The following is a 13,851-nucleotide window of genomic DNA, read 5'->3' as shown; positions in this document are numbered from 1 at the left end:
CCAATCTATCAAAAAGCTGCAGCTGGCGCCACACGGGCGGGGCCAATTGGACGCCATGGCAACCGTGACGCAATGTTAAAAGACACAAGAATTTAAATTTTGTTTACTTTTTTATCAATACACTCTTTATGTCATTTAAAAGATATATTATATATATATATATATATATATATATATATATATATATATATATATATATATATATATATATATTTATTTATTTTTATCTATATTATATATAACACAGCCATATCCCCCTAGTGGGAGGTGGCTAGAGTCAGAAATGACTCTTTTTGGGAGATTGATTCAGAGGAGGGGATTCCCAGCCCCCTCACTCAACCCAACTGAGGTGTTGGGAGTCATTAGGTGACCAAACCCCCCAATTTCAACCCCTAATGTTGAACGCCAAGCAGGAAGGCAACGGGTACCAATGTTTAAGTCTTACGTATGACTCGGCCGAGGCTTGAACCACAACCTCCCAGTCTCGGGGCGGGCGCCATACCCCCAAGGCCACCAAGCTGGGCATTTAAGATAAAACGTGGAATATGCATTTTAGGTTGAAAGCCTAAAAACTTGATTTTTTTCTTGTTTAAGCCCAGAGTATACCTTCCAAAAAATGTCAACCAGTTAAAAAAAAGTTCAAGTTAGAGTGTAGAAAATAAAGTGTCCATCCACCCATCCATTTTCTATGCCTTGTATCCTCACAAGGATCACGGGTAGAAAATAGAGTATTACTTAATCAAATATATCCCTATAGAAAATCTTCAGCGGATATTCTAAAATACACTTTAAATGGTGAATCTATTTTTAAATAAAGTATATTCATAATGAATTGAATTTGAATTCCAAAGACAGTCAAAATTTTAATAAAAAAAAGAACAGAGATCGTTCAATTTTATATTTCCCGAATTTTTAGTTACTGATCGTAAAACAATCGCCACAAGATTTAAATGTAAGAAATTGTGATTTCCATTCCCTGGCCAAATCCAAATTCAACCAAATTGTAAAGTCAAAGGTTTAAAATGTATTGTACCCCAGCTTTTATATAATAACGTATTACGACTGCCGCCCTTAGTGATTTATTTCATTTCACCCTTAAACTGTCATCCTGATCAAACATGGACATCTGATTTGTATCAAATTACATATTCTCAAACCATAGAATTTAAATTCAATGCCTTCCCGGGGTGCTCGTATTTCACTGTATGCCTGCGGAGACTGATGACATTTTAAAGACTGTGGAAATAAAATTGTGAAAGTTTTGTTCACTCTTTCCGCAGGTGGTGCATAGAACCTATTTCCAAGGGATGAAGTGTCTCTTTCGCATCTGCTTCTTCCCCAAGGACCCAGCAGACCTGCTGAGACGGGACCCCGCTGCATTTGAATACCTCTACATTCAGGTAAAGTACCGGATTAAAAATGATCAAATGGGAAATATTTGGTGTAACTCTGTTGTCGGAGATGAGTCACAACCAAGAGCAAGCTATGCCACCGGTGGTTCAATGATATCTTGGACAGGTGTATTGCCTTTGAATGTTTTAAAGAGTTCAACATCATTGTTATTACACATGTATTTTGGGAATGGCACAATGACTATTCATTCTGAATGGCTTTTAAGACAGAATCGGGATTTTCGGACAATCTTCCAAAGTGCGTATCTCAGCGCCGGTCTCTTCGTTGTCAGAGACGGACAAAATCATATTTCCTTCCCACAAATAGTATGGGAAAATCTACGTTCCTACCCTCACCTATGGTCATAAACTGTGGGTTATGACCAAAAGATTAATCCCGGATACAAGTGGCTGAAATGAGTTTCCTCCGCAGGGTGGCCAGCGCACAAAAATGAGGGCTCAAAATTACTAATTAAGAAGCGACTTAAGTCAAAGTTACAGTGCATGGAGGTAAAAATACACGGGTTCCCCTGACGTCGTGTCCTAAATGCGGTATTTTGAAGTTGAGTCGAAGTACAACGAAGTTGAGTAAAGTTAGTAGAGTTTGTTGAGAACCGGCTTCTTCGGCTTGGCTCACTAAAAGGAACCGGCTCTTTCAGGTCCTAAACGGCTCTTCGGGTGGTTTTTGCTTCTTTAATCCCAACATGACCAAATATTATGTAAAATTATGCACAAAATGACTTAGAGGAAGGGGGGAATAGAACAAAAAAGAAAAAAATACCAAAATGAAAAAGTAGTGAGAAAAAAAGAAAAAAGAAACAAAAAGAGAAGAAAAATAAGGAAAATTTAGAAAAAAAGCCAGAAAAAAAGAAAAGAAAGAAATGTTGGAAAAAAGTAAATAGAGAACAAAAAGAAAAAGTAACAGCTCGGAAAAAATAAACACAATGAGATTTTTTTTTAAAGGAAATTAAAAAAAAAGAAAAAAAACACGGAAAAAAATAAAAAAAACAAAATATATCATGAAGTAAAAAAAATGGATATCTTGTGAAAGAATTGTAAGAACAAACGACGTTTGTAGGCCGTACAACCTTTGCAATAGTACATGAGTCAATTCATTTAAAAGAGAAAAATTATTTTGCATTGCCGGAAACTCAGCACAATGTAACGTGATGTCAAGTTTTGGACATGTTTGATAATTAATTATCTTGCCACACTTGGGATTATGGTTGCTCACTGTTGTTTCAAGCGTTGCTCATCAACTTTGTGTGAACGCTCAGACCCGAGGAAAATTACAGGGAACATTGGTGGCAGGGCTCATCCGTAGAGATGAGGTGAGAAGCTCAGTCATTTTTCAGGGACTCTGTGTAGAGCCACTGCTCCTCCACGTTGAGAGGAGCCAGTTGAGGTGGCTCGGGCAACTGATAAAAGATGACTCCTGGACGCCTCCCTCGGGAAGTATTCCGGGCATGTCCCACCGGTAGGAGGCCCCGGGTACTACCCAGGACACGCTGGAGAGACTCTGTCTCTAGGCTGGCCTAGGAACGCCTCGGAATCCCGTCGGATGAGCTGGAAGAAGTGGCTGGGGATAGGGAAGTCTGCTGCTTCCCCGCGACCCCGGATAAGCGGAAGATAATGGATGGATGGATAAAACTTACATCTGCAAGTCAGACTTGGGTCACCTCGTTCAATCAAAATCACATTTACCTCGACAGTATACTTAACACAATTATCAATTTTGAAGTTTTATCCGTTAGCCATCCCACTTACAATTAATGGTATGACTCAGAGTTTAATAGCACTGCTTCGAATAACCGCGATGTTCTAAGAATCCCATATCATGTCATCACAGAACCGCAATGATGTCATCAAGGAGCGTTTTAGCATGGACTGGAAATCGGACATCACGCTACGACTGGCAGCTCTCCATATTTACATCACGGTGTCCTCGGCAAGGCCCAATCAGAAGATCTCTCTCAAGCACGTTGAGTAGGTTCTTGTTCAGTCGGCTAAACATATCGTCTGAAGTTGCCAATCCTGTTCCTTGACTCCTGAAAGACCTGTAGCCTACCTGAAAAATGTCTGTCATCAATTTGATTTGATTGAGGTACCGTATTTATTCGTGTATAATGCGCGCCCTTTAATTTTTATTAAAATTAGTATACATTTTGTTCCTTTTATTCTCAATTTAAACTAAGCATTGTAAGTGACAAACATTATTGAATACGTGCTGCCATAAATAAAATTGTTCATTGACGAGGTAAATTATGAACACAATGCCAACATCAAATTTACAATGTATTTATTTGAAAGCAATTCAAATTCTGATTTATCATCAGACACAACAAAGAGTTTTTTCCTTGTACGTGTTTTTTTTTTTTTTTTGCGTTTATATCTTTCAGGACAACTTATAGTTTACTCCATTCAATAACATTCATTTCTGGTACCGTGATAATGAGATGAAATCTAATGCCTTTTCATATGTCATCACTTGTGATCAAAGGGTTATGATTCAGTGCACTTACTGCTGCGACCCGGGTTCAATTCCCGTTGCTTTGAATATTTTGCAAATGTAGTAGCGATATTTTTTAAAAGATCAATCTTTGCACAAATACAGTAATGTAGTACCGCAAAACCTCGTGTATAACGCAAACCCTAACATGTTATACACAGAAACGGTTACTATTTTTGCTATTTGTAGATGTGCAAAGTATGTTTAGTCTCTCTTTTTATTGTAGGATTGTCATTTATTTGAAACTAAAGGGGAAAAAAAACTAAATAAGCTAAACTAAATAAGTACCGTATAAAGAAGTAATCTCACATTCAAAGCAGTATTTGTCAAGTCAAGTCAAGTCATTTTTATTTGTATAGCCCTTAATCACAATTAGTCTCTAAGGGCTTCACAAGTCATTACATATAAGAGGTTTAAGTTATTCGTATGCTATAGAGTAGAAGTGAGTTCTATTTGCACTTCAAAATGTTACTAAAGTTGCAATGTCTTGTTAAAAGTTTCAAGCTGGAAGCCGTTTGTCCCTAGAAAATCTCTAAAACTTCAATCGTGAATTGTTTTAAAGGCCAACCTGCCGACATGAATAGATTGCTTTCATTTTGTGGAGAAACACATCACTTCCACTGCCTATTTTTTGGAATTCCTTCTTTAAAACCACCACCCAGAATGTAATTAGCTTGTGCAATCATCCAATGTGGCTGTAATAAGTTAAACTGACGAGGCAGGCTGAAAACTGGCCTCTGTGACATTCTCCTGTAACACAACACCACCACCCCCCTTCTCAGACTCTGCTTAGTCATTCTGTTCCAGTGTTTATTTATCTTGTACTCTCCTCACGGTTATTCTCTGTCACAGAAAGGAATGGGGTCTAGAGCCTTTTCTTCCCCTCACGCTGCTCCCAACTGTCAAAGAGAAGAATGTCTGCAAGATTCTGTCACAGTTGTTGAAGACCTACCAGCATCCGCCACCATCAGGCAACAAGGTGCCACAACTTGATAATGCAAATATTCTGACACCAAATTTATAGTAGTTCAGGTAGAGTGCGTCGTCTGAATCTTTTCTTTATTAAGTACAGTGCTGTTCAAAATAAAAGCAGTGCTATGTGACTAACCAGAATATCTAAGGTTTTTAGTATTTTTTTATTGTTACATGCCAAACAAGTTACCAGTAGGTGCAGTAGGTGCAGTTCAGAAAACGAACAAGACCCAGCATTCGTAATAGGAACGCTCCGAAGGCTGTGCAATTGGACATGTAGTTTAAAGGGGTGATTTCAAGAAAGTAGCAGGGTCTGCTGTTGACTGTACAACGTCAAAACTTTTTTTTATTATGAAAAAATGTAGGTTTTAGAAATGTTAATATTTAGTTGCATGACTGTTTCACATTTGAATGGCATGGAGTCAACCAACTTGTGGCACCTTTCAGTTGTTATTTCACTCCATGATTGGAGATGGCTGCAGAGTAACAACGTTTCAAATTCCATACAGCCACTTTAAATCTAATTGTATATTAAATTACCCTCCAGTTATATGTTCACGGGTGAGGCATTAAAGAGGAATCTGAAAATTGCTGTACTGAATTACTTTGTACCTTTAAAAACAAAAATGTTAATAGTATTTAGTATTTATCTGCTGGAGTCAAGTCAATTCATGTTTATGTATAGAATAGAATAGAATAGAATATGCCTTTATTGTCATTGTACAACATGGGATATGCTGTGACAACGAAATTGGACGGCTCCAAACAAAGAACAAAGGAACAAAGTACTAGATGCCTTTGTTGTCCTTGGCGCGCGCTTCAGAGGGGGGGGGGGGGGGGCGGGGGGTGGCATGTTGTGAGGGTCAAACAGAGTTCCGGCCCTTAATCACAAGGAGTCTCCAAGGTGTGCACAAACCACTGACTATTACAGACTATTACAGACTATTATTATAACATCTGATCAAAAACCTGTATGTATGGAATAAGAGTAAGAAGCAAAATACACTTGTTTTTAATCTGTTTTCAGGGCAGCCATTTTGCCACTTTTAGTTTGCTGGACAAATAAAACTTCCAATTGTCCTTTTTGGGGATTAACAACCCAATCACGGCTCAGCTTCAGAAAATAAGTAAGCAGGTATAGGTTGCTGATCACAGAACAACTGTGGTGTTGTCTTCATTTAACAGCAAGAGGGTAATTCAGGGCGGTAAATTATTAACTAAGCTTCAAAAGCCCTCAAGTGTTGTTTGTGTCATAGGTACTTTACATTTCTTGCCATTTTTTTTACTGGTAAAATTTCTGGTACACCTGCATCAAATCACAAAGGACACAGACACATAAACCAATTGCAGTTTGTAGTGTGACTGGTCATTCTGTATAAGAGCCAACTCTGTATCTCTGTAAAGCTGAGTATCATGGGATGCAACTGTTGCATAAGCTCTTACTGCTGTAGCATGTGCAGCGCAACAGTGCCACCGTGAGGACATTTTAGTGGAGATGGGGTGTAATGATTTGTTATGCTTGGCAGGTGCCTCCTCTCCAAGGAAAGCTACAGTACTTGCGTGTCCTAAATGACCTTCCACCTTTTGGAGGAATACTGTTCAGTACAGTTGGACTGGTAATACATTTTGAGTTTTTTTTTTTCAATAGTTGTTTCTAAATCTGAACAACTTGCAGGTTATTGGTATACCGTGATTGACGTTTTTTTTATATTCCACGTTTGGCGACAGGATGATAAGCAATCAGCCACAACTCTACTGGTGGGTCCTCGACATGGCATCAGTCACGTGATTGACCTGAAAAACAACCTGACAACCGTTTTGACGGAGTTCAGTAGAATATCAAAAATCCAGCTTTATCGGGAAAGCCAAGGAGTGGCTCGTGTGGAGGTGTCAATCCATGATGGCAAGGTATGACGCAGGATTGCATTTCTTTGCTCCAAGTATTAACCACAATGACACATTTACTATTGTTTGACCTTTCCTTGCCTAAAACCCCCTGCAGCCCTTGGTGCTATTAATGGAATGGCCAGATGCTAGTAACTTTGCATGCCTGATCTCTGGCTACTACAAACTGTTTGTAGACCCCAAAAGGAACCTCTACTTCAGGATCTCTGGTCAGTCCCATCTGACCAAGGCAGGTATGTTGGAAGGCTTCTTCAGCTATAATGGTTTATTACAGACAAAAAAATCAGCTACAGCTTCTTGGAATTGGTTGACTCATATCAAACAAATCACAATGTCAGACTACTATGTATTAGTAGATGACGTCTGTTGGTTTGAATCTTCATTGATTTTAATAACGGATACTAGTTGATTCAACATTCCATGGCACCATACTATGTCTGTCGGCATCTTGGCTCATCAGAATGACATACTCATTCCTTTTCCGGGAAGCCAACCATGACATTACAGAATTCCAGTGTGCAACCTTTTGCTGTGATCACTAACATTTGGTAGAGCATGAAAAAATTCACTGCTTTCTGCTACCACTAGTTATAGCCTACATTTGAGAAGGGTTGTCATACCATCACATTCCACCCAAATCTAACCCTCAAAACTCAAAAATATTTAAACTTTCAATATCCATCACTGAAATAACAATTATTCTCCATGAGACCATCAGCTGTCCGCCTCTGCTTTCCCATCTGGATCTTCTTGAAATAAATTCCTTTTAAATACCTCCAACTCTTCATTGCTCTGACGATTCTATCCCCAGATTACAGAAGCTCTCACCATTCGCACCCACGTTCGGGGGCAACCAGCTTGCCAAGCGGAGCACGAAGAGGGGACGAAAGAGAAAGCTTGCACAGGGAGTCAGGGTCTTCAAGGCCCATTGCACCTGCAGAGTCGCAGCATCTAGGTCTGTGTCATTTCCACCTTCAAGAACAACAGTTTCAGGAGCTCCAAGCACACCCTGACTCTGAGCTTGACATCAACGAGAACTTTATTTCCCAGGAGGCCGCTGAGCGGCCCCGCACCAAGTCAGACCCAACACAGCAGAAAAAAGACGAGGTAGCTGTGATGATACCAGGACCAACAGTGGAGAATTCTGCATCCAGAGTCCATCCACAGACATTGGCAAAAGTTCTGAAATCTCCACGGTACTTTTGTGACTCCTGCAAAGACAGGCACAGGAAAGAGGATTCTTCAAAAGCAACAAGCAGAGGTCGAAATACAGCGAAAACTTGCTCGAGTGCTTGTGCGTCCCGGAGCGTGGGTGGTGTTGATCTCATGGCCCTGCCACCACCTGGCAATGAAGAGGATGAGGAGGAAGAGGAGCCGCCCAATGGAAGGGAAAAGCTGCAACCACCGCAACCAGCGATTGCTGCCCCACCACCTGGCTTCAGAGACAACAGCTCTGATGAAGATGACTCAAAGAGAGGGAAGAAGGCACCAACCGGAGCCAAAACAGATGCGAACACTGTGAAACCGCAACACGTTAAAGAGGGCGTGCCCGTGACACTTATTGATAACGTGGCCACAAGAACAGTAAGAGATCATGCACAGGAACTCGACGATGCGTTGGTGTCTACCTTACAAGCTCTTGAAGCTTTGGCAGCTTCTGAGGACTACCCCCATCACCATCAACAGCCAACACAGACTGCAGGTCAACAACCTCAGTCATACTTTGGTCTAAACTTCTGTCATTTTAATCTACACTTTATAGTACTAGAAAGTTGCTGTGTTGAAATCCCCTCTGTTTTTCAAAACAGTGAATTATTTCCACAGTAAAATACAACATGTAATAATCGCTGTTTTGGCACAGCTATTAATCAAACAAATGCTTTGCGCCGAAAAAGAAACAATTCTTTCCCTGGGCCAGGAAAGTACAATAATGTTGTGATCACTCAGAGGGGCACGAACTGAATCCATAAATGATTCTGGTCAAAACATTGTTGGTCAAATTTGTGCTTGCTTTATGATAACTTAATACAGTGATTTAGCTCCCATTCATAATCTATCCCTTGTTTAGTGGTAATTCTGCTAATGTGCTTTTATGTCTGGTTTCCTAGGGCTCATTGTGCTAGCTGCCATTACACCAGAATCATCGTTGGATTCGGGACATGAGACCAATTCTTCTGAACTGACAGACGTCACTGAGATGGTCTCAGCAATGAAGCAAAACCAAAACCAAGCCTACCTGCTAGCACACCATATCAACAAGGAAAGCCGCTTTTGTCGCCGTGATTTCCCCCTTGCTATTCCTGGCTGCACAGCGAAGACAATAGGTACAGGGGCATTTTCTGTGGGTCAGATTCGTGCTGGTTGTCCTCCCAAGCAAGTTATCCTCAGTAAGACTATTCCCTTTCAAGTCAGCCCCAATCAAGATTCTGGGATTGTCAATGTTGTAACAGAGCAGAGAGGCAATCAAGACACCATTCTGAGTGAACAGACACCAGAAATTAAAGCAAACTTGGCTTCTACTAAAGCAAACATCCCTGAACCCCTTGTTAAATCACCCGAGGAACTTAAATTGTCCGATGTTTCACCTTCAGCCACACTACAAAAAGATCCAAAGTTATCCGGCGCTTCAGGGGAGTCACAGAGGTTAAGTCTTCTCAATGGTGTAAAGGAAAATTCAACTACACCCATTAATACAGACAAAGCATTATCTTCTCTCTTGTCCGTGGACAGAATTACTTCAATCAAGGTTCCCCAAACTAATATGTGCCAAGATGCCGAGACTGCCTCGAGCGAGACCATGAAGCCTTCAAGTTCAACAGAGTTTCTTCCAGTCGATGATCTCTTCTGCACATGCCCAGTGAAACAGGAAACCGGGGCCCAGTTGAGAATTAAAGATCCTCTGGTTCAGAAGGTAGTGGTGTTTCAAACCTCATCTCCTACAGACGATGAGCGTCTTCGAGCGAAGGGCCTCTTCTTGGCTCAAAGTAAAGAAAATACAGGCAGAGTGGGAGTGGATTGTGGTTTGGCAAAAGCAAGTCCCAAAGTACAAACAAAGTATTCTAATTTTCCTGTGACATCTGAAAGAAAAGAAGGAGCTGAGAGTAAATTAGATGGTGCCCTTAATAAATCCCAATCGGAATCACAGATATGTGCCACAAAATCGCTCCCAAATTTAGAAGACAAATCACAGAGTTCGTGTTTAGAACGAGAATTTACTCTACCAACTAAAGAACCTAAAAAAATGGGCAGCGCAAAGGGGAAATCCCAGCGCACTGCCCCTTTTTTGACAATCAGAAACTTAATTTCAGCAACCTTTCCAGCAAGAATGAGAAGGGAAACAGACGAGCGAAGAGCTCAGCTGCAAAAAGTTCGTCAATATGAGATGGAGTTCTTAGAAGAGCTGCTGAAACCCAAGTCCTCGCAGGGAGAGTTTTTGCCCCAAGGATCCTCGCCGGTACCCTCAGGGACTCCTTGTGCCTGCCAGCTACGCACTAGCCCCGTCCTAAAGGCACCAGGTATTTCCAGGGAACAGCGGCGAAGCTGTGACTGTAAGAGAATGTGTAGGGGTATGAGACTACCTGATACACCAGTTGGCTCCACAACAGAAACACAAAACAGAGGCAGGGAGAGGACAACAGCAAATACCCCTCCGATTGCCGCCAAAGTACCTCACGCCGAAGGCGCTGCAAGGAAATCTCAGAATTTAGAGGTGAAAACCGCACGGATACGCTCCATCAGCCTCGAGTCCAGGGAGCCGAGGGGGGAACAGGTCACTTGTTTGCCAACTTCACAAATAAACTATACGGAAGCACCACAAAATAAGAAGCTTCAAAGAAGATACAGCATCGGGGAATTGGATAACAGTACTAACACACCTGTTTACGCAGAGGTGAAGCCCAAAACCAAGAGTCTTGAGAAAGAGATGGAGCGAGTCAGAGCCACAGGATTAAGGCTCCCGACCCCTGTGGAGCCGATTCATACACAGTCTCTTCAGGCAGAGGGAAAGGGAAAAAAAGGCATATTTTATATTCAGGGCAACGAGTTACTGTGCGAACGTAAAGAAGAGGGCGGGGAGGTGCTGCTGACGCTACCCAGCGAAGAAAGCGATGACAAGGATAAATGCTGCTCTTTCTGTTTCTGCTACCGGAAATGTGAAGAAGCGGATGAGAGCAGTGAGAAGGACGAACTCTCATACTCAGTCCCTCTACAGGTTCTCCCAGGCATGGAGATTGACTCGAGTACATTTCCTGTTGTCAGCAAAACTCTACAGGTTCTGAATGCAGAAGACTGCAGCGTAGATGAAGAAACAGAGAAAGAGCTACAGGCGCAGGAGATCGATCTAAGAGCTTGCGGGACTCTGGAAGGGAGCCTGGCACGGGTGGAAGCTCTTCAGGGGAAATCGTTCAGCTTGCCTGATGGCTTCTTGAATGCACAGTTGGATGCCAACGAGTTACTCGCCATCCTACGTCAATGCGCCAACAGTCCACAAGCCGAAGGAGAGACACGTCTTCAGCCTTCGCGGATCACAGAGTACAAGCAAGAGCTGGCGGTGCGCTTCAAAGAATTCCGAGCCTCCTGTCGTCGAGTGGCCAGCGTGGAAAAAAGCCCCACGTGTATGCTCGCTGCCGTCACGGCCAGCTTTCAGGTGCTGTGCGACTTAACCCAGACTTTCATCAAACTGGTGCGAGGGGTTCGCACGGAGGCCCAAAGACAGCAGCTTCTCAGAAAAGTAGAGGAGGTCGCCATCAACTACACTTTGCTCCTACGCGCTGCGGAAGAATCGATGGGACATTCAAGCAGCCTCCCGACAAAAACAGTTAGCCCTCAAGTGTCCTCCGACGCCAACAACATGAGCTCACTCACTCGGCCCATCAAAGTTCTTCCCGCCAAGTAAAGACAATTCTTGCGGGACTACGAGCTAAACTAATGAAAATATGATAATGAAAAGTATGTATTCATTCATGGTTTACATTTTTACTGAATGTGCAGTGGATAATTGGCAATGACGATTGCAATGCAACTGTGAACTGTACCATCCCCCTGTTTACAGGCCCTGAGGTAGCCTTGTGGATATTGCTCTTAAATGTAAAGATACTCCAAAATGCACAAATGAATAGATTAGTAAAACAAGTCTGATTACCTCATTGGTATATTATAAGAAGAAAAAAATAAGTCAGTAGAGTATAATATTTTATATGTAGTGAAAATTTAAGTTGTGTCTATATATAAAGTAACATATAATTTTGTGGAAAACAATGATCCATCGAAAATGGTATTAAATTAAAAGAACTTTTATTATAATTTTTTAATAGATATAAACTATTGTATACCTGTATATATAAATGCTCTGGACAAAAATATGTGGGATTTTGTCAATATTGGCTGCTGTCGAGTGCATAATTTAAAGCAACGGTGGTTTAAATGGTACAGTCAGTATGTGGAGATAAGTGTTGTAATGAGCAGTTGAAATTTCTGTTGGCTACGCTGGATTGATGAGACAAAAGGCACATTGCTGGATACTGAACCAACCACAACGTGTTATACTTAGTCATTAAGATCCTATTGGAACGCATAAAAACACCTGCAATGGGGAAAACTTGTTGCATAGATTCAAGTTTGATGCCTTTATTGTGTACAATAACATTATATTGAAAAGGAGGACACTCACTACACCTGTTACTGGACACCATTCTGCTCAATCTGGATTAAAGCTCTCACTGAGTAGTCATTATGTATTATTAAGTTAGTCATACAATAAGCTGGTTTGATGTAAATGGAAATTCAAGCTCAATTTTAAAAGAATCCGTTTTTAGCAAATGTGCAAAATCACTTTACACTGTAAAATATGACATCCTTTTAAAAAATACCACGAGCAACAAAGAAATTATTGAACTTTGCACAGCTTCTGAATTCAGACCTCGAGTTAAACGATCGTGTAATCCAGTGTTTGTTTGTTTTAATTCCCATTTTCCGCTTAGATTCTCATTTGAGTCAGCACAAGTTTTACATTCTTCACAAATATTAAGCTTTCATCAGACCCCTAGGTTGTCAGGCCCTGTATTAACTTGCTTTTTGTGTGCTGTTGTACATTGTGCAATCTAGGAAGTATATAAGAAACACACAAAGTAGTTTTCTATGTATTTTAATAAAACTAACACATCCAGCCAGTCTGAAATCTTTTTGTGTCTCTTAATATCACAAAGGTGAATCAGAGAAGCTCTTATTACATGTGTTGATCTTCACAGAGCTAATCATAGCCGGCGGGCCACATAAGGGCCATCAGGCTTTTCAACCCGTCTCGCCAAACAAAAATGGTAAAAATTGAACGATAACATATTTATAATAATTCAATTTATTTAGTCCCTTTGTGGAAAATCATTGTCACAGACTGCATGGCGGGGTAAAGTCAGTGCTTTCGCACTGCGGCGCAGTGGTTAGCGCGTGTGCGGCACAGTTCTAAGGTCTTGGGAACCTCCTGTGTGGGTTCAAATCCAGCTACCAGCCTACCTGTGCGGAGTTTGTATGTTTTCCCCGTGCTTGCGTGGGTTTCCACCAGGCACTCCGGTTTCCTCCCACATTCCAAAGACATGCATTTCAGGTGGATTGGCTGGTCCAAATTGTCCCTAGGTGTGACTGAGCGAGTGAGTTGTCTGTCCCCGTGTGCCCTGCGATTGGCTGGCAACCAGTTCAGGGTGTCCCCTGCCTACTGCCCGATGATTGCTGGGATGGGCTCCAGCACCCTCGCGACCCTACTGAGGATAAGCTAATGAGATGAGATGAGATGAGTCTGCTGTGGCTAAATACGCGTTGTGTTTGCATCGTTTATTAGCGCTTAATAAGGGCAATTGCAATCACTGAAGAAGTTGACAAGTACAATTATGTTAACAGTCTTTTTTTTGTTTCAAGACACTCATCCGTCCATTTTATATGCCGCTTATCCACACTAGGGTCGCTGGCTATCTTGGGGCAGTGGGCAGGGGACACCCTGGACTGGTTGCCAGACAGTTGCAGGGCACACAGAGACAGACAACTCACTCCAGACAACTCACTCCCGATTCACACCTAGGGACAATT

General features: G+C 41.7%; 1 protein-coding gene across 1 annotated transcript in view; it reads left to right on the top strand.

The window, feature by feature from the left end:
• Positions 1 to 12,940, top strand: part of frmpd3 (FERM and PDZ domain containing 3) — a 169,851-nt gene extending 156,911 nt beyond the window's left edge. Inside the window, exons 10-17 of the mRNA XM_088343358.1 lie at positions 1,281 to 1,400; positions 3,241 to 3,377; positions 4,753 to 4,879; positions 6,399 to 6,488; positions 6,601 to 6,780; positions 6,875 to 7,010; positions 7,589 to 8,479; positions 8,886 to 12,940. Coding sequence (XP_088199484.1) covers positions 1,281 to 1,400; positions 3,241 to 3,377; positions 4,753 to 4,879; positions 6,399 to 6,488; positions 6,601 to 6,780; positions 6,875 to 7,010; positions 7,589 to 8,479; positions 8,886 to 11,671 — 4,467 coding nt within the window. The 3' untranslated portion in view covers positions 11,672 to 12,940. The remainder of the gene's footprint in view (positions 1 to 1,280; positions 1,401 to 3,240; positions 3,378 to 4,752; positions 4,880 to 6,398; positions 6,489 to 6,600; positions 6,781 to 6,874; positions 7,011 to 7,588; positions 8,480 to 8,885) is intronic.
• The last annotated feature ends 911 nt before the right edge of the window (positions 12,941 to 13,851 follow it).

The sequence above is a fragment of the Urocampus carinirostris genome, chromosome 9 (assembly GCF_059441175.1).
Source record: "Urocampus carinirostris isolate Australia breed hairy pipefish chromosome 9, RoL_Ucar_1.0, whole genome shotgun sequence".
Taxonomy (NCBI): Eukaryota; Metazoa; Chordata; class Actinopteri; order Syngnathiformes; family Syngnathidae; genus Urocampus; species Urocampus carinirostris.
The sequence above is the reverse complement of the archived record's forward strand: the minus strand, read 5'-3'. Positions and strand labels throughout refer to the sequence as shown.